At 39.3% G+C, this 21,420-nt stretch overlaps 1 protein-coding gene across 1 annotated transcript; it reads left to right on the top strand.

The window, feature by feature from the left end:
* The first annotated feature begins 486 nt into the window (after positions 1-486).
* QPCT (glutaminyl-peptide cyclotransferase) lies at positions 487-21,349 on the top strand. Its single transcript, XM_088144433.1, has 7 exons — positions 487-993; positions 8,476-8,622; positions 10,929-11,210; positions 11,533-11,712; positions 17,544-17,643; positions 18,150-18,266; positions 19,708-21,349. The coding sequence occupies exons 1-7, from the start codon at positions 592-594 to the stop codon at positions 19,854-19,856; spliced, it is 1,377 nt and encodes a 458-aa protein (XP_088000559.1). The 5' UTR covers positions 487-591; the 3' UTR covers positions 19,857-21,349.
* The last annotated feature ends 71 nt before the right edge of the window (positions 21,350-21,420 follow it).

The raw sequence follows: 21,420 nt of genomic DNA, 5'->3' as shown, positions 1-21,420 counted from the left end.
AGTTTTCCGCAACCAGGCAACCACCAAAGGTGTTGAACTGTAATTCCCAGCATCCTGACTGGGAATTCTGGAAGTTGTTCTTCAACACATCAGAAGGGCACCAGCTTCTGGTAGGATGGATTCAGTGTGTTAGTGAGACTCTTAGGAGCAGCTTAATGAAATAATATTGATATTATTTCTTTTTTATAAGTACTAAAAGTCTCCCAAATCTCATATCCGTCAAATAATCTGTACATTTGTGCTAGTTCTGGAGGCTGATCAGTCTGGAATGGCAAATACTCAAGAGAAATACAGAACATGCTTTGATTCATTATTCCACAAGAATCTTACAGTAAAAAAAATTAAAAAATCACGAAGCGCCCCTCGCTGCTCACTTTATTAGTGGGAAAACATCAGCAGCGTCTGTAGAATAGAACCGCCCCGCTTTCTTTCGGGCGAAAGGCAAGAAGGAAACGGGGGGAGCTGTCCTGCTGTGGCGTGGCCGCAGCCCAAAGTGGCGGGATTAGTCATCTGCTGTCCTGCTGATGCTGCTGACGTGGTGCCAGGGACAAAACGCCCACCCACTCCTGAGGGAAAGCCGGATTGACTGGGATGGGAATTAGCATCTCTCCCGTCGTGTTACGTAGGCAAGGCAAGGCAAGACAGAACGCCGGACACGAAGCCAAAAGCGCCTCAGGAAGCGAAGCACCTCCGCCGCCGTTCCATCGCGCGCCTCATCTCCCAGCACTGCGCCCGTTGCGCCCGCCTATTTGCCTGAAGCTGCCTCGCTCTGAGGCGCAAGCAAGCCTCCTCGCTGAAAGCATTGCTGGCCGGGCTGGCTTCGCCCCCCACCCAGCCGAGGAGAGCTGCTTCTGGAGCGGCATGGCCAGCGGGAGGCGAGATAGCAAGGCGGCGGCATCCTTCTGCCTGGCCTGGGCGCTCTGCTTGGCTCTCCCGGGCTTCCCGCAGCCTGTGGGTGGCCGAGAAGACAGAGCGGACTGGACTCAGGAGAAGGTGGGTTGTTTGCAGCGTCCCCTGCTTTGGGGGTGCAGGTACAGTAGAGCCAGGAGGGAAGCCTCCGTGGGGTTAGCATTTATGGCCTTGGGGGAATGAAGAGGAGAAAATGAATCTCAAGATTTTTTTTTAAGGATAATGTGATGCACAGGGTGTGGGGTGGGTGGAGGGGAAGAGACTTGAACTTTTTTATATTATACCATTTGGGGCATTGTTCTATTGCTATTTGTATTTCTGGCTTGGCCAGAAATCTGGTTGCATGTGTCTTTTTTAAAAAGGTGATCAGGTGGCTAATTGTGTCATAAAAATAAGTGATCTGGAAAGCTGATGTACAAATAAATGCCTCCTACTCAGCTGCATTATCTCAGCATCAACACAGCCCTCCAACACTAGAGAGGGAAAGCGCACCCTTGCCAGATGATGGGCACAGTCTGAAGGCACATGATACAGCAGCATTGCTGAAGCCAAGAAATCTGAATTGGACCAGTGCCTGATGAGAGAGTATCCAAAAAACGGACCTACAATCGAGGGAACCTCGAATTCCATCAAGGAAAAAAGGCACAACTGGAACATTCTGCTGGGCAAATGTAGTAGTGTGATCCTCTCTATCTTTACAGAAGAGTAGATCCCAAGCAGGTCAGTTGGGCAGATTCCAAACGGAGCATGATGAGAATTGCACTCAATCAATTTGCCATGAAGGGATTTCTCCAGAGAAATATCCTTAGCTTTCGTTGGCAAGGAATGCATTCATTCATTCGTTCGTTTTATATTTTAATCTGGCAAGTATTTGAAGTTATTACTAAAATCAATTAACAGTTGGAAGTCTTATGGAAGAGAAGCATCTTTATACTGTAAATTTTCTAAATCTTTCCAAAAGAGTGGGGGAGCTCATACCAAAGCCTGGGAGCAACATGGAGAAGGCCCCCTCCTACTTGCCAGAAAGAATGTGGTCTCACCTGCAAATCACAACAGGTGCACAACAGGAAATGCAATCCTTTAAATAGTTAGGGCCTGAGGACTTTTAGTACCAACAGCTTAAATTGTATCAAGTAAGCAACTGGCAGATAGTGCTGACCTTTCAGTACAGTCATGATAAGATCCCCATACTTTTTGTACTCATTAGCAGTGTAACTCCTACATTTTGCATTAATCACAATGGCTGGATACTTTTCAAGGGCAGCCCCACTTAAGGCACATCCACACACATCTCCCTAACTTTGTCTCAAAGATGCCTCGCTAACCATTCCTTAAAAACAAGTCTACATAGTGGGGGGAGTCAAAATTTGCAAGATGGCAGGTATGTATTGCAATCAAAGTTCAATGCCTTTTGTATCTACATCAATGTCACATACATGTGCAGAAGTGGCAGAGTTTCGATTGCAGTATCTCACTGTCACCTGCCAAACCTTAGTTGCAGCACACATTAAGGGAAGCAATTGGTTGATGTCTTTCTGGCTGGAAGAAAAATCGATCAATCAATGTACTTTAACTTACCCCACAGTGAGCTATTAAGACAGCACCACCTACCAGCCTCATTGCAGAAGGAGAGTCAAGACTGACTATGAAGACAGAGCAAATTACGCTGGCATAATTTTGAGCTGCCTTACAGACTGGAAAAAAACACATTAAACCAGGTCTCTGCATGCACCCTAGAAGTGCATTAACAAATTGAAATATAACGAAGACATGGATAATTGTCCCCAAATTTGACTGGCTCCAAAAGAATGGTAATAGTTGTAGTTATGTGAACCAAAGAAAGAACCCATCCACCTATAATAATATCAAATAATGTTGGGAATCGGATCTGATGTGAAGACCACACAGAGAGACAAGGACAGATTGCATCCATGGGTGGTATTTTGGGCCAAGGATTTCCCCCCCTCCCCAAAAAGCAACATTCCTAATTGAACCTCAACATCCTCATGCTGAGGAAAGTAGGAGCAATCCTTTCTCCATTCGGTACTGAAGTAGTCCTCATTACAAAATATTCAAATAATCAGTCTTTTAATCCATTTTGGAATAAGGCATTCTCAGGAATGTTGCATTTGCTTTTCTCTGGATCAGATTAAAAGAACTGTCATGAGCTGGTTTTCTACTCAGTAGCTATATGGTAAAATATTTATGCATAAAACACATAAGGATTGTACTTTATAATAAGGATTGTTCTGGATGTTGGTTGCATTCTGCATTTATTTTAATATATGTTAAAAACAATTACCTTAATCTGGATCCATGTAATAATTATATATTATTAATTGTGTTTTACATATATTCAGTTTACCATAGTAGAAAGGTTCATGATCAGGCAGCCCGTACAGTCTATAAATGGAGAATTTCAACACCCTTTTGTCTTTAAATGGAAATAGAAGTGATCTTCTTTGAACTGGAGGATTGCTCTACTTACTTGAAAGAAAGATTAGGTTTTTTTAAATCAAATATTTGACACACTAAATAGTCTTAGACAAGAGTACATACACATAAAAGCATCCATGAAATATAACATCTAATGGCTAGTATAACTTTAACATACAATGTACTTTATCAGCATCAACCCACTCCCTTAGAGGATAACACACAGCTGCAAACCGTTGTTACTAGGTAACAGTTTTGCAGCTGTATATGTCAGCTTTGGATTTTTGTCAGACAATAGATAAAGAATATTAAATTTGTCTGGGTGCCTGGCATTTTGTTAAGGAAGGGTTTTAATGACTGGATCTATATAAAATGTATAACATGTTCAATCAATTCTACCTGTAAGTCCCATGGGGGTAGTTTTTGGATGACTGGTGTGTCCTTATATCTGCCATCTAGTGTGATCAAAGGGGTTGGTATCAAAGCAGGCCACAGCAAAACTTCATCTGTAGCTTGGATTGACATGAGTTTAGGTAATCAACTGGAAAGTGACTAGATTGACTCTTATGGAACTGAACAGCCTTGTAATTTGGCCTAATTTGTATTGAAACTCTGTATCTGCAGAGTCCTCTGCTTAACCACCTCTTCATTTCTCTCTGCGCTGGAGTGAAGCATGGGCTTAATAAAAGGTCATAATTAAGCACTTTATCTGTAATGTTTTCCCACTGACTGGATCTATAATTATATAAAGCTATTAAGGAGAGTAAGCCATTTGGAGCAAGACTGAGCCTTAGCCAGGTAAATATCATTTCTTGCCATACCCTGGCTTCAAATTTAAAAAGGCAGCCTCCAGTCTGAGTGGCCTTTTAGGAACACATTTGGGTGTTTTAAAGAGGGACCTTAACAATTTGATTGTACTTTTCTGTAGGCTTCCCACTTACATCTTGTACAAGAGTTGTGCTACTGGTTTACTGACAAAGAGTTTAATTGTAGCAGGGATATAGGGATATAATTCCCTCCCTGATTTTAGTAAAATGTTAAGATTTCTGATGCACTCTGTCAGATTACAGAGGCAACTTTTTTTTTCCCCGAGCTATTTTCTTCCTACAGGATTGGAAAACCACTCCTAGAAATTTAAAGCAATTTACTTATACTGTTACTTGATTATCTATATACCATCTGTGGGTCTTGATGCTGTTGGAAAATGCCATAATGTTTATTTCTCGGTAGTTGATAATCAGCTGGTCTTGCTTGAAAATTATGCTAAGGCCTGAAGGGTTGTCCTGAGTCCAATTTGGATCTTCGGTAAGAAGGCAGCATCACCTGCATAAAATAAAATTGGAAGATGCTTATTGGCCAGTTTTGGTGCATGAAAATCATAACTTGAATTATGAATTTACATAAAAGTTCAACAAAAACAGGGCCAATATATATGTTTGTCTTCTTTCACTGTTAGAATATTATTAGAGAGATGGTCAACCTTACTCTGGGGCTGGTATTATTGTTTATAGATCAGTAGCATCAATTGTTTATCAGAAAAGGAATTCCAGATCTGACTGGCATTTATTAGGTGCTGAGGGCATTCACATCAGCCATACCATTTGGAGAGATGTTTCTGAGATATACTGTGTAGCTATCTCTAACTTGCCAAGAGTGCCATCCACCACTAAATAGTTCATGGAATCCAAAAAAGGCATAATGTCAAGCTCATAATTACAAGCTATAATGTGCAATATCATAATGACAGTCAAACCCAACATGAATGTAAGGTTGTTTGGTTTGGATGTTGCTTTAGCTACAAAAGGAATGCTTTCAGAGAGATTCTCAGTTCTTGCTGTTTGGCCATTGGCAAACTTGCACTTTGGGCCAAATATTTAGGATTTCTTTAAACTTCTGAAATGAATATTTCAAGTTCCTTATCTCATTCAGTAATGTCAAATCTTCATCTCAATGTGAGTAATATTGCTCCATGGATCCTTGTGGCTAGAAGCGTGGATTTGACTCAGTGTCCTGACACTTCTGTTGATTTTATTTCCTGAAAGTCACTCTTTCTTGTTTTATTAGTGATACATCCAGTTTAACCTTTTCTTAAGCAAAGACAAACAGAACTGGTTCTTTAACACTTTGGAAAGAAATATTTGATAATATTCCAGAATTCTATGTATCCAGATAAACTTTATCACCATTACATTAGAAGATCTTTTATGATAATTGGCTCTTAGAAGACAAGATTATATACTTAACTAAGAGTGGTTACAAGCCAAATAAAAGGTACAGGGACTATGATACTTCTTTCTTATTGCCCCAGCGATGATAATTGAAACCAATATTCCCAATATAGAATACAATTAAGTTGCTTTGAGGTCAGCAGATATTATTAGCATATGCTGCCTCTGATCTTATCAAAGCCCATTGATTGATGGTTAATAGCTTTATTGTCCTTCCCTAATTGCCAGTTCAGCTGTTCTCTAGAGTCTGTCCATCTCTTACATCATTCTGTGAGGATCCTAGAGATGTTCTCAATCCCTCCATTTTATTTTCTAGCTGGTGAAGTTTTTCCAAAAACTTATTAGGGGTTCAATATTGAGAAAGGTTGGCCACATAAGAAACTAGTATCTGCTTTTGTAGTATGCTCTGAGATTCGTAATTCCTCTAGTAACCATGAATGCTCTTTCAATTATGTCAAGATTAGTTTGTCTTGTTTCACAGTTGGAATCAGTAGGCTGTCAACCCATATAGAGAATCTGTTGTTGATAGAAAAAGTCACCATTATGTTCTCAAAGTTTTCCATCCATAAGAAATTGTTCCAGGCAGAGTTGTTTTCCAGCCTTGGTCCCCATTACTCTTGGCAATGTTCACTGTAATTTCTTAGGTCCCGTCAGATAATTGTCCAGATCCTCCCTAGCAGAGCTACAAGCCACAAAATAGAATAAATAAAATAAGACAGAGAAAGGGAGGGAGATATCCATAACACATAGCCATTTGGCTTAGAACACCTATGTTGCATTAAAATAGACTATCTGTGAAATTCCACACAAGGATATTAGAGCATTTGAATCACCTTTCATCCTCCCAATCTTTCAAAACTTTTAATTTAAAATGGGTCATCTTAGATATGCTCAGAAAAAGTATTAAAGGCAGAGAAAGGAGGATTGTGTTCTTTTTTAACTTTCCCTTTCTAGAAAGCGTAGTAATCATCTTAAGTCCAGATTGATCTGTCTTTTAGGTAAATGCAGTACAATATTCATGGTCACCCTGAACTGGTACCAATATTAAAATGTCTATTGGCTATTTTCACAGGCTTTTGTTCATTCTTTCAGCCACTCCATTCTTCTCATTCATTTTTTTTTTTCTGGAAGCTTATGGAACTATAAAATGACATACTGGTTCCTTCAATTATTGTTTTGACTTGAGAAGGGCATGGATGGTCAATGATACCTGGGTTCATTTCCACAATTCTTCTGCCCAGGCTGGTGTGTATATGTGCTTTAAAACAAAAAGGTGCTGAGACCCTTGATCTCCCTGCTGGCCATTTGTTTGCTCAGACTGTCCAACCCAAGCTTTCTTCCAATGAGGGAAAGATACAAAACCCATACAAACACTTTTGTTGGCAGATGGAAAACAGATTGTGGAGGACAGAGTGATTCTGAGCCAACACATGATGAGATGGAGAATCATCAAGCACCTTCTGAATCTAAAGACTTCTCTGTGTCCCACAGAAACAGAGTGCTTTGTGTTAAATACTCACACAGAAGAAAAAAGTCAGGTGACTGCTTATCACATGCAGACAGATGCTTTTGCATCAGCTTTATGTTTTAATCCATAACTAACCCTAGGAAATTATTTATATGTATGTATGTATATATATATATATATAGAGAGAGAGAGAGAGAGAGAGAGAGAGAGAGAGATAGGTAGATAGGTAGGAGGTCAAACCAGTCAATCTTAAAGGAAATCAACCCTAATTGCTTATTGGAAGGATTGATAATGAAGCTCAAGCTCAGATACTTTGGTCACCTAATGCGAAGAGAGGACTCTTTGGAAAAGACCCTGATGCTGGGAAAGATTGAAGGCAAAAGGAGAAGAGGACGGCAGAGGGTGAGATGGTTAGATAGCATCACTGAAGCAATGAGCATGAAACTGAGCAAACCTAGGGAGGCAGTGAAGGACAGGAAGGCCTGGCGCAATATGGTTCATGGGGTCATGAAGAGTCTGACATGACTTAACGACTAAACAACAACAACAATTCAAAGGGAGATGTTCCTTCAGCAGAAGCATGATTATATAGCAATATCTTGTTTTGTCTTTCAGTAGATGTAAACTGACACCAGTAAATGCTTGTGCTGCTTTATCAAAATCATTCTTTTATTGATTTCTATGCAACATTTGCTTGGCAGGTAGAATGGAATTGCATTTTAAAATAATTTAAAACTTTTACTTTTTTCCCATTTTTTTTAACTACAAGCATTCTAATCTTCATTACACTTGAAAGCTCTGCTGGCTAATATGCATTTTTGATATAATTACCCTTAAGAAAAGTCTCTTAGTATATTTTCCATTATTTCTTAGAAAGCTATAATTTTGGCAGAATACTAAATTGGCAACAGGAAAGATTTTAAAAATATTCAGATGTGGAAAAGGATTTGTATCAAGCTGCAGCTTTCTTTCTCCCAGTACCTGAAAGGGATGGATGAACTCACTCCATGTACCAGAAAATGAGTATGTGCTAGAACTGAGTCTTAGGAAGAGGTACAAAATAATCTTTGCTTTCTGCAAGAAACTCTGTGGCACTATGGCTTCCCTAAAGATTTAACAGAGAATAGGGATCAATTACTGTATTAAAGCCTTCAGTCCTTATCTTATGCTCAGCATGTGTATATGTAAAAATATCTTACAGAAATACCATACATTTCCACATGCAACATATTAGCAGACTAAACTCTGGATAACAGCTCCTCAGAAGAGTGCTGTATAAACATTTTTTTTCATTACTAGTTGTTTTCATTTCAACCATAAAAATGGATAATAGCTATTTTATTTTAATAAATATTTCCATCACCATTACCAGATACAAAGCAGTAAGCAACATAGCATTTTCTCATCCTGATTTTCCTTTAATTCTTTGTGCAGTATTCCCATCGCCCAACCATTTTAAATGCAACTAGCATCCTACAAATCACCTTACAGACAAATGTTAATCGCATGTGGCAAAATGACCTCCATCCAATCCTGATTGAGCGATATCCAGGATCACCTGGGAGTTATGCTGTGCGGCAGGTAAGATGGAACAGGTTAAAAGTACTGAAAGTACTGGAAGGGGCAAAACAATTCAACAGGGATAGAGAATATAGAGTAAGTACACTGTAATAAATGTGTCACAGAGAAAATACCATTCCAAGAACATAAAAAGAGCCTTGCTAACTCAAGACAAACGCCCATCTAATCCAGCCTTCTGTGTCACAACACGACAAACTAGAGATTCTAAACAGGAAGTTTAGAGACAGGACACAAAGGCAATAACTCTCTTCAATTGCTCCCCCTCCTCGCCCTAGTTTTTTTAAGGGATACTGCTTATTATTCAGGTGGTGGCATAAAGGTGTCAGAACGAGTAACCATTAATTGAAACAGTTAATGCTCCTGAAATGGAGAAGGTAATTATGTTGTCAGCACTAATAATAGCACAGGAAATAACCACTAGCAACTGATATATTACAACTTGGAGACAAGCTATATTCTCCAGTCACAAAATGCACTCACAAGTATGCAGTGCATTTATTGTGCTAAATCCTGATGAATTAGAGATGTTGCCCAAAAGCAATGGTGATCCTTCTTAGTACAGCTGGAATGTGATGATGGGTAAGCTTGGTGATCTACAATTTATGAAGCAAAAAAGGCAGATAAACCCTTTCAAAGAATATCTACTAAATGTTTCCTAGTAGGTTTCTCACAAATAGCCTAAACAAAAATATAGTATCTCCAGTACTGCAGTAATCAAACACATCCAAGAAAGAATATGTACTACTGTTTCTGGAGAAGAACAGTATCTGAAAATAAACTTCCTAGTAAGAAATATGTCTTTGATGTCCATTTCTTTGAAGCTGACAAATCTAATCAAAGTGTCTCCTGCATGCTAGGATCTCCAATACCAAATAGCTGATTGGCACTTACAGACTAGCATGGGCATCACTGATAATCTATGGTTATGTATTTCTGGAATTAGTCCACATCCTAAAATATATCATGTTTCTCCCCATAGATAACAATCATTTTTTCCTTTTCTATCCTCTCAAAATCTCTGAAATGTATAGGTAATAAAAAGTCCCAAACTACTTAGTTTGAGTGAGGGGCTAAATTGGGAACCTTTCTTGGACCTTGAGCTTAATATGATGGTGCTTAGATTTTTGTTCTAGTAAATTCATTGAAGGAAAGGTGGCTATAGTGATATTCTTCTTTTCATTACCAATATCTTCCTCTATATAATTATATCTTTTGTAACTTCATTCTGATTAGCAGTAAATCCTGGTTTTCCTATGCACTGGTTTGATTTTGTATAAGACACATTTTTCTCTCCTTATAAATACATATATAAATAGCTATCCTTCAACCATTTTAATTGTACAGCATGTTTCTTACAGACAAGTATCAACATGTTCTATAAGATAATGAAGGCTCTCTTAGGCCTTGATTGCAGCAACTCTTGAGCTGCTATAGAAATGAGCAGCTGAGAAAACATATTATTAAGAAAACATCCAAAGATACATCCTTAGATGGGGGAACAGCAATTATATATCATTAAGTGACAGCAGCTGGGATTGAGAACCTGTTACGTTCATAAGCCTTCCTTGGATTTCAAGCTGGAATTGACAGCTGAAGTTCCTTTCTCTCATATTTTGAACTTCTTCTATGTCTTTTGCAATTAGGAGCATGAAGAAGATGTAATGAAGATTTATCTAAAAATAAGCACTCTTGTTCAGAGCTCAAAATGGCCAGAACTTTTAGATTTGTCCATATGTACAGTTGCCTCTCTGATTCACTCCTGTGCAACATGTGGGAATGGGGGGAAAAGAATCCCCAAGTTGGGGGTGTATGTGAATGTATCAGCATTCTGAAAGAATCATTCTCATATTAAAAGGCTAAATGTGATATGTTTATATCTTTCTCCTATCTTCTCCGGCCTGATGCCCTTCAGGTGTATTTGATAATTGTTCCCAGATGCTGCAGATAACAGGTGAGCAGGCAGAGAATTATGGGAATTGACTACATCTGAAAGGCACCATGTTGAAAAAGGCTGATGGAGCTACACACTTCAAAATTTTGTCTTGCTTTATGCAGACAGGATTCCAGTCTGAAGCAGAAGACTTGTTCTGCTTCATTATCAGTAGGCCTTGTGGGTGCTTGAAAAGGTCTCCCAAAGAGAAATGTGTTGATAAGAAAGCTGTGAATGGGTATTTCTTGAATATTAGGTTTTAGGAGGAAATGTTAATCTTTTTCAGGAAATTTGCTAGATCCTCCAGGATTTGTATTGGCTTGCTTAAAAATTAACATTGATGATCACCATTGATTTTTGGTTCTATGCATTTCAGCATATCAAGCATCGCCTGCAAGGATTGCAGGCTGGCTGGATTGTTGAAGAAGACACATTTCAGAGCCATACTCCTTATGGATATCGCACCTTTTCAAATATAATCAGTACTCTCAATCCCCTTGCCAAGCGCCATTTGGTGCTTGCTTGCCATTATGATTCAAAATATTTTCCACCGCAACTGGATGGTGAAGTGTTTGTTGGAGCCACTGACTCAGCTGTGCCTTGTGCAATGATGCTAGAACTGGCAAGGTCCTTGGACAGACAGCTTTATTTTCTGAAGGTATTTTTTAAAATATTTTTTTATCCTACCTTTATTATTTTTATAAATAACTCAAGGTGGCAAACATACCTAATACTCTTTCCTCCTCCTGTTTTCCCCGCAACAACCCTGTAAGGTGAGTTGAGCTGGGAGCGAATGATTGGCCAAAGTCACCCATCTGGTTTTCATGCCTAAGGTGGGACTAGAAACCACAGTTTAGTGGTTTCTAGCCTGGTGCCTTAACCTCTAGACCAAACTGGCTCCCTTTCAAATTGCTCCTGCATTTACTGTGATCCCAAGCAAAGTGATTGACTTTCCATTATGTTTCCCATTCATTCTATAGGAAAGTAGCTTATCTCCCAAGGCAGATCTTTCTCTGAAGCTTATTTTCTTCGATGGCGAAGAAGCTTTTGTTCGATGGTCCCCTTCTGATTCCCTGTATGGCTCTCGATCTTTGGCCCAGAAAATGGCATCTACTCCTCATCCACCAGGTGCCAGAAACACGAATCAAATTCAAGGCATTGTAAGTGAAAACGTTATACATACTGGATGGTGGGTTAAAAATGGCTGATTTTTCCTGTTGATCCAGTTTTTAAAAATTTGCAATAATTGGGAAGAAAGCCTATGCACAAGGGAAAAGTTCAGAGAGAGGCAAAAGTATTTTGCAATTTTACTTTAAATGAATATGCCTAAAAGGTGGACAAATCTTATTGTTGTTTAATTTTAGGTAGGTCTAATAGCTCAAGCTTTGTCACAATCTAAATGTAAGCACTCTAAATTGTTTTTATTTTAATGGAAGAGAGGTTTGTACTGGAGTCCGCCAAAACCAAACTATAAGGACAGGCAAGATAATTTGGAACAGATTTTCATTTACCCCAGGGAAAGTATGCAAGTCTGAATTCTGGTTACTCCAGTTCGGGGCTCCACATGCTGGAAATAGTGGCTCTGTGATAGGGGCGCTAAAATAGGAAGAATCCATTTAGTGTTTAAGTAAAATGCAACAATGGGAACAGGGGGTATTGAACTCAGTGATGGACAAGGCTGCCTGCCTTCAAACAAGAGTAATCTTGTAATCACAATATTCTTGATTGCTTCAATTACAGCATTTTGGGGACATTAACATTTTAGGAGTTCCTTCACCAATCTCTCATCTTGACTGGTAGCACGAACATGTTCTGTGAATTCTTATGACAAATGTGTGGTATAGAAAAGATAAGTGAATTGCTCCCATGTACGTCTGCTGCAATCTCCAACAATCAGTTTCATCATATTCAGGCAGGAGCATTACTGTTTCATATAACCACTTCTCGTTGCACAAAAATGGGCCCATAACAGGATTATTATTATTACAAAGTTTTTCGTCTGCTCTCTCAAGCAATTAAACCAGAGGCACTTAGAAACTTCCTAAAAGAAGCATATTTTAAAAGAGTGTAAATTTAAAAATCCTTGCATCAGTTTTAGTGAAATTTACTTCATCCTCTTTGTTGTTGTTGTTCAGTCGTTAAGTCGTGTCCGACTCTTCGTGACCCCATGAACCGTATTGCGCCAGGCCTTCCTGTCCTTCACTGCCTCCCTGAGTTTGCTCAGTTTCATGCTCATTGCTTCAGTGATGCTATCTAACCATCTCATCCTCTGCCGTCCTCTTCTCCTTTTGCCTTCAATCTTTCCCAGCATCAGGGTCTTCTCCAAAGAGATCTCTCTTCGCATTAGGTGACCAAAGTATCTGAGCTTGAGCTTCATTATCAATCCTTCCAATAAGCAATTAGGGTTGATTTCCTTTAAGATTGACTGGTTTGACCTCCTAGCAGTCCAGGGGACTCTCAAGAGTCTTCTCCAGCACCACAGTTCAAAGGCATCAATTCTTCGGCGCTCAGCCTTCTTTATGGTCCAGCTCTCACAGCCATACATTACTATTGGAAAAACCATAGCTTTGACTATGCGGATCTTTGTCGGCAAGGTGACATCTCTGCTTTTTAATATGTTATCTAGGTTTGCCATAGCTTTCCTCCGAAGGAGCAAGCGTCTTTTAATTTCATGGCTGCAGTCTCCATCTGCGGTGATCTTGGAGCCCAAATAAATGAAGTCTGTTACTGCTTCCATTTCTACCCCTTCTATTTGCCAGGAATTGATGGGTCCAGATGCCATGTTCTTAGTTTTTTTAATGTTGAGTTTCAAGCCAGCTTTTGCACTCTCCTCTTTCACCCTCATCAAGAGGCTCTTTAGTTCTTCTTCGCTTTCTGCCATTCGGGTGGTATCGTCCGCATATCTGAGGTTGTTGATGATTCTCCCTGCAATCTTAATTCCGGCTTGTGATTCTTCCAGCCTGGCATTTCTCATGATGTACTCTGCATATAGGTTAAATAAGCAGGGTGACAGTATACAGCCTTGTCGTACACCTTTCCCTATTTTGAACCAATCGGTTGTTCCATGACCGGTTCTAACTGTTGCTTCTTGGCCCGCATACAGATTTCTCAGGAGACAGGTAAGGTGGTCTGGTACTCCCATCTCTTTAAGAATTTGCCACAGTTTGTTGTGATCCACACAATCAAAGGCTTTTGCATAGTCAATGAAGCAAAGTAGATATTTTTCTGGAACTCTCATGCTTTCTCCATGATCCAGCGAATGTTGGCGATTTGATCTCTAGTTCCTCTGCCTCTTCGAAACCCAGCTTGTACATCCGGTAGTTCTTGGTTCATGTATTGCTGAAGCCTAGCTTGTAGGATTTTGAGCATAACCTTGCTAGCATGTGAAATGAGTGCAATTGTGCGATAGTTTGAGCATTCTTTGGCGTTGCCCTTCTTTGGAATTGGAACATAAACTGACCTTTTCCAATCCCGTGGCCACTGTTGCGTTTTCCAAACTTGCTGGCATATTGAGTGCAGCACTTTAACACCATCATCTTTTAGTATTTTAAATAACTCAGCTGGAATACTGTCATCTCCACTAGCTTTGTTGTTAGCAATGCTTCCTAAGGCCCACTTGACTTCACTCTCTAGGATGTCTGGCTCAAGGTCAGTGATCACACCAGCGTGGACATCAGGGACATTAAGATCTTTCTTGTATAGTTCTTCTGTGTATTCTTGCCACCTCTTCTTAATTTCGTCTGCTTCTGTTAGGTCCCTGCCTTTTTTGTCCTTTATCATGCCCATCTTTGCACTAAACGTTCCTTTCATATCTCCAATTTTCTTGTAGAGATCTCTAGTCTTCCCCATTCTATTGTTTTCCTCGATTTCTTTGCATTGTTCATTTAAGAAGGCCTTCTTATCTCTCCTTGCTATTCTCTGGAAATCTGCATTCAGTTGCTTATATCTTTCCCTTTCACCCTTGCTTTTCACATTCCTTCTTTCCACAGCTATTTGTAAAGCCTCATCAGACAGCCATTTTGCTTTCTTGCATTTCTTTTTCTTTGGGATGGTTTTAGTTGCTGCCTCCTGTACAATGTTACAGACCTCCGTCCATAGTTCTTCAGGCACTCTGTCTACCAAATCTAATCCTCTAAATCTATTCATCACCTTCACTGTGTACTCACAAGGAATATGATCTAAGTCATACCTGAGTGGTCTAGTGGTTTTCCCTACATTCTTCAATTTAAGCCTAAATTTTGCAGTAAGAAGCTCATGATCTGAGCCACAGTCAGCTCCTGGTCTTGTTTTTGCTGTCTGTATAGAGCTTCTCCATCTTTGGCTGCAAAGTATATAATCAATCTGGTTTCGGTATTGACCATCTGGTGATGTCCATGTGTAGAGTCGTCTCTTGTGTTGTTGGAAAAGAGTGTTTGCTATGACTAGCTTGTTCTCTTGACAGAACTCTATTAGCCTTTGCCCTGCTTCATTTTGTACTCCAAGGCCAAACTTGCCTGTTATTCCGATTACTCCTTGACTTCCTACTTTAGCATTCCAGTCCCCTATGATGAAAAGGACATCTTTTTGGTGCTAGTTCTAGAAGGTGTTGTAGGTCTTCATAGAAGCAGTCAACTTCAGCTTCTTCAGCATCAGTGGTTGGGGCATAGACTTGGATGACTGTGATATTGAATGGTTTGCCTTGGATACGCACTGAGATCATTCTGTCGTTTTTGAGGTTGTACCCCATTACTGCCTTTCCCACTCTCTTATTGACTATGAGTGCAACTCCATTTCTTCTAAGGGTTTCTTGCCCACAGTAGTAGATATAATGGTCACCTGAATTAAATTCACCCATTCCCGTCCATTTCAGTTCGCTGATTCCCAAGATGTCGATGTTCAATCTTGTCATCTCATGTTTGACCACATCCAGCTTGCCTTGGTTCATAGATCTTACATTCCAGGTACCTATACAATATTGTTCTTTACAGCATCGGACCTTCTTTTCGCTTCCAGATACATCCACAGCTGAACGTCCTTTCAGCTTTGGCCCAGCCGCTTCACTCTTTCTGGAGCTACTTGGAATTGCCCTCCGCTCTTCCCCAGTAGCATATTGGACACCTTCCGACCTGAGGGGCTCATCTTCCGGCGTCATATCTTTTAGCCTTTTAACATTGTCCATGGGGTTTTCTTGGCAAGGATACTGGAGTGGGTTGCCATTTCCTTCTCCAGTGGACCACATTTTGTCAGAACTCTCTGTCATGACCTGTCCGTCTTGGGTGGCCCTGCATGGTATAGCTCATGGCTTCACTGAGTTACGCAAGCCCCTTCGCCACGACAAGGCAGTGATCCATGAAGGGGTCATCCTCTTACAATAGTCTTATTTGCTATAAAAGTGGTCCTATTCTAATACTAGTAGTAGTTCTCCTGTGCTAGATTATGGGAGAATGGAGTTCTGTTTTTCAAATCTCACTCCAGATCCAGGCACTGATTGAAAATGAACTACCTCCAGAGTAACCTAGTCAAAGATGTAAATATAGTAAAGGCAGTTCTCAGTTGTTTCTCACTCCTTGCCCCATATCTTCAATAAATCTGACTGCAGGATAGGGCTATCATACTGGGCCTGACACCCATTAGATATACTTTTTTGCTGCCACATCTAGTCATTTTGGAGCCCAGATATGGTACCCCTGAGTTTCAAGTGTTTGGGGGGGGGTAAGGGTGGGAGAGTCTTCAGAGGGGAAGTTGCACAAGTGCTGCATGACTGGTGGATGTATGGTGAATGGGAGGGGAAAAGGTCCTGCCTGTGAATCCACAGCCAAATCAGATCATGGGCAAACATGGTCCAGGAACAGTCTAATGGTCCAAGTGTCATGGAAAAGTAGTCAGCCAGTCCAGGCTTCAGGTAGAACATAGGATTCAGTGGCATAAAAACACAGAGCCATGGTTAGAGTGGTTGTTCCCAACAGGGAAGTTGGCTTCTGGTAGTTGCATTGATATAAGCTAGTGTGGACAAGGCCTGATGAAGGCTGTTGCCACTTTTCCTTCTTGACATTCCTCTGCTCCACTCTCCAGAGTTCACGGTATGTTTTTAGGCTGGGTGGCTGCTTGGAATCAGGGCCTTTGTGGTTTGTCTTGTTCAGCATCTGTTCCAGATGTTTGCTGGCAGAGTCAGCCTCTGGTGCTTGACTGCTCCTGATTCCTGAGGCTGACATTCATCTTGAGCAGGCTCCCCCATGTCTGAGTCCTTGGAGGAGACCATGCGAGGGCCCAGTTGAGAGATTTGTCTTTGGGGACAAGGAGGGCGACTTACACCCCTGCACCCATATCAGGTCATTTTCAGGGCCTCCAAGTTAATTACATGGTGCATTCACAAACCTAGTACAAACTTTCTCAGTGAAATTAACACAATAGGCTGTGCCTTATTTCTGTAGTGGTAAGCAATGCTTGTTCCTGTGGGAGCAGGCTTTTGCAGTGAAGGAATCACAACTCCTAGCACAGAACCAAGTCCCTTCTACCAAACCCCAAAATTTTCAGTTCACTTGTAGTCATACTCCTAGATCTCATGGATGTGACTGAAGAACCATGGAAATTGGGCTCCTCACCTTAAAAATAGAGTTATGAATAGAATTGCAAGCATGACTTTCTAAACTATCGTTTAGAATAGAATCATTGAACTAATCAGGTAAAACAGACAAACTAAGGTGAAGTTAATTGATACAACAAAAATGTCAAGATGCACCATTAAAAAGCAGTTGTCATCTGAAGTCTATTTGTAGAGATACTACCCAGAATCAAATCCTTACTGAGTACAATAAGAGTTACACCAAGGTTTGTGAGTAGAAGATTTCAGTCTCAATGAGATATTTATATTCAACATGTGTTCAGCAAGTATGACTTTTAAAATATTTTTCTGGAATTATCAACATTCACTGATTTTAAACAGTCATTAATTTATGGATAGAGCTCTGAGAGTGGCATTTAAAGGGCTAATTTCTTGATTGATTTCTCATAGGATCTTTTTGTGTTACTGGATTTAATTGGTGCACGAAACCCTGTTTTTCCTGTTTACTTTTTGAACACAGCTCGATGGTTTGGGAGACTTGAAGCAATTGGTAAGGACTTATTTTGCAAAATATACCAGTTCCACCTGGTAAAGGGACGCTCACCTCTTCTAGTTTTATATGGTGGAGTATTTCTAGCAGCACCATTGCTATTAGAATTTTACATCACAGGTGTTGCTATGCACATCTCTTTTTTTCCTTTGAAGCAAATGCTTAAAATCTCCTTTACTGCATTACAAAAGTATCAAGAATTTAACTAGCCACTTACATGCATATTTTTTTAAACATTGTGGACTTTGTTGTTTAAGATAAAAACTATGCAAATGCTACCAAAATAGTACAATACAGATTAAAATTTTAGCAAAATGTCTGTTCTGAGGTCATTTTCTGGGATATAATAGTAATCACAACAATGAGTTTGCATTTATAAAGCACTGAGGGTGTGTAAAATTCTAAGGAAAATTCATTTTTGCTTCAAAATGTTTTAAACAGATTGAGGGCTTTTTAAAAAATCACCTTGATATTCACAACTTACTACTTTTTAAAAACAACTGTAGAACGAAGCCTTCATGATTTGGGATTGTTAAAAAATTATTCTTCTGAGAGACAGTACTTCCGGAGTAATTTACGTCGACATCCAGTTGAGGATGACCATATTCCATTTTTGCGAAGAGGTATGGAAATTTTAATGTGTTTTAGCTGACATACATTCAGCAACATATGTATAAGTGTCATTTATCTACCACAATTTTCTCTAGACTTACGGAATTGTACAAGCGTTTGTTTTTATTGAGTAGGGTCTGGTCACAAACCCATTTTTCAGATTGTGGCTTGTTCTGCTTTTGACAAATCATACTGGGACAATTACATTAAAACAAAGAAATCAGTGACTATAATTATGCTAAAAGATATTGCACAATGCTTTCTTTTCTCCATCCCATCCCTGAATGATAGGCTGAGGGGTTCTGAATCTTTTTTTTTTTTTTTCAGAGTGGCAATACAAATTAAGGGAAATAAATTGGCAGGAACCAATACCCAACATAGTATTATATAAACATGAAAGGAAATGTAAAGGAAACATTGAAAACCAAATGTCTATCCAATTCACATAGAAAGTGACTTTGCTCAAAGGGTATTGTGCCATACTTCTTTTCAGTTTATTGCTCCAAATACTCTTCTCTGGAGCAGGGGTGTTCATAAGCCTTGCCCTTTGGGATATGCAAGTGTCCTCACAGGGCACATACAAAAGAAGCAGTTTGTGTCAGGCGGACCACTTGACCCTTCCTGTGGACACTGCTGCTTCAGAGGTATGTAAAATATTTAGAAGCTTGGAATTCCCTTTTGGGCACTTCTGTTCTTCTGTACTCATGGCCATTTCTAGCATCAAAATGCCAGAGAACCAATTGCAGCAGTTTTCTAGAAGATTATATCTTACATCCTCCTCCTCCTGATTTCTGCCTTCCCAGTCTTATAGATGAATTCAGGAAGGTATGTGAAATATTCATGTCCTTGGTTAAGTCATTAACAAATTGTGGGTCCAGCATATTCTAGGTTGAATAATTTTTTCCCTAGTTTTCAGAGGCTTTTCACATAGGCTAAGAGTATATGCTACTGTTGTGTAATTCCTTTAATCAACAAAATCAGTTTTTCCCTCTTAATAGCTCCCATTTAAATTCAACTATGTGCCGCCTATTTGTATTGATATGAAAAGTGAAAAACAAAGATGTCTAGTGTTAACAGATGATGTGATTTTTGCCATTTCTGTTGTGTAGAGAAAATATGGCATGAAAAGTGGATTTGCCATTTACGCACAGGACTTGAATGTTTGTTTAGAGATAGATCCCACTTCAAAATACTTGATTATCATTGATAGCCAAAACCTGCCATTTTAAAATACTTTTTGCCAAAAAAGATATGGTTGCTCTTTAAATGTCCTTACACTTTTAACAACAATGGACTTTTAATAATGTTCTAAAATTCAGGAGACTAAATAATGAGATTAAAACATTAACACCATCATGCCTTCAGTTTACATATTGTACAACATTGTTGAGAAATACAGTTGTCTCAAAAGTTGGACCAACTCTTCATCTTTTTGTTCTCTCTTCCCAACAGGTGTCCCAATCCTACACTTGATACCATCACCTTTCCCTCGAGTATGGCACACTATGGAGGATAACGAAGAGAATCTTGACAAGCCAACTATTGACAACCTCAGCAAAATTCTGCAAGTTTTTGTGCTGGAATATCTCAACCTGGGATAACTGTTACCCTTAAATTGATACTCTGTTCTAAACATTTAACCAGCCTCTTTTTAGGATCCTTCCAAGAACAGATACAGTAATCAGATCTCCTATTTTATGCCTTGCCCATGACAAAAACTGAAAGAAAGATTATCCATCCAGATTTAATAATGCTAGTGAAGTTTTAAAATTTATTCCTAAGAAACAATTACCGGGCAGTGTAAAAAGCTAATTATGCTGTTATGAGAAGCAGGATAAAAAAAAATTCAAAAGAACACTTTTAATTTAATCCACTTTTTAATTTAAGAATTAATAGGAAACCTTTACATATCTTAGAGATTAACTTCTTTTTATTAATGTTTAATATCCATATTTCATAATTTTACTACAGCAATGTTTAAAAGAAAAAGTACTATTAAGTATCTCAGGGTGAGAATCTGAACACCTTTGGCCTACTAATTCAAACATGTGCAGAAGACAAGGGCTGGGGAAAAAAAACTCTATGTGGCTTATTTATTGTACTGTAATATTCTGCTAAATGATTTCCAAGATATGGTTTGAGGTGCCAATATTGTTTTCTGTAGCTGTGAGTGCCAATAAAAAACAGGGAGTGACTGTGCCTGGACTATGGTTCTAAACCACGTATGGAAATCATCAATCCATATCATATTAAATCATGTTAATTTACATTACCTGATTAAAGTTGTTTATCTGATGATGAGTCATCTCAGCACACCATTATCCCTTTATTTATTTAACAATGACATTCAAATTTGCAAGTGAATCATAGATGGGCAGTAGCTTAAACTGAATCCACTAAATATATAAACTCACCCTAATATTTTGAATGAACATATTTTTAAGCTACATTTAAGCATTCCTGTCTCCTTCATCTAGTGCAGGAGTGAATAAACATTCATCCATTCATTGCATTCCCTGAAGTCCCTCAGAAAACACTGCCCAAAATGGCAGCATGATTCAACAGTTAATTATATTTTTAAATTATGCCTTCAAATTAGGTATTGATTCTTGCCAACTACCTAGACTAGCCCTGCACTTTTCAGACAGTCAACATTTTCAGAAAAGGTTTACCCTTGCCTTGTTCCTAGGGCTGAGAGAGTGTGACTGGCCCAAGGTCACCCAGCTGACTTTGTGCCTATGGTAAAACTAGAACTCAACAGTCCCCAAGTTTCTAATCTGGTGCCTTAACCACTACAGCGAACTGGCTCTCCTAATTATATAAAAAGGGTGCACTGATATTAATACAGGGACAAAAATTCCTCTTCAGTGATTATATCATATCAGCACCATGAGCTGGGATTAATCTGAGAACATAATAGTCAATTTTATATCAGCTATTGTGCCATATTGACAGTTAATACATCTTAATTCCAAGACCTTAATTCTACAAGCATTGTTCATCTAACATCTTTCCATAAGGACAGCCAGTATGTGGTTCTGGCAGCAGCTTGACATTGTCTTTCCCCCCAAAAAAACACTTTTTTTTTTTTTTTTTGACATACTAGGAATTCAATATGGAAAGGAGGTTATATAAGGTAGCATAAACACACTGTAGTTAATGGGG

The sequence above is a fragment of the Python bivittatus genome, unplaced genomic scaffold (genome assembly GCF_059951505.1).
Source record: "Python bivittatus isolate LINGU-HERP-01145 unplaced genomic scaffold, Pbiv_v1 ctg000020_np1212, whole genome shotgun sequence".
NCBI classification, from domain to species: Eukaryota; Metazoa; Chordata; class Lepidosauria; order Squamata; family Pythonidae; genus Python; species Python bivittatus.
The sequence above is the reverse complement of the archived record's forward strand: the minus strand, read 5'-3'. Positions and strand labels throughout refer to the sequence as shown.

Excerpts from the sequence above, each read along its gene's own strand:
- QPCT (XM_088144433.1), top strand. The coding sequence starts at position 592 with ATGGGAATTAGCATCTCTCCCGTCGTGTTACGTAGGCAAGGCAAGGCA. Across the intron at positions 11,211-11,532 it reads GACAGCTTTATTTTCTGAAG|GAAAGTAGCTTATCTCCCAA; the intron begins GTATTTTTTAAA and ends TTCATTCTATAG. Across the intron at positions 11,713-17,543 it reads CGAATCAAATTCAAGGCATT|GATCTTTTTGTGTTACTGGA; the intron begins GTAAGTGAAAAC and ends GATTTCTCATAG.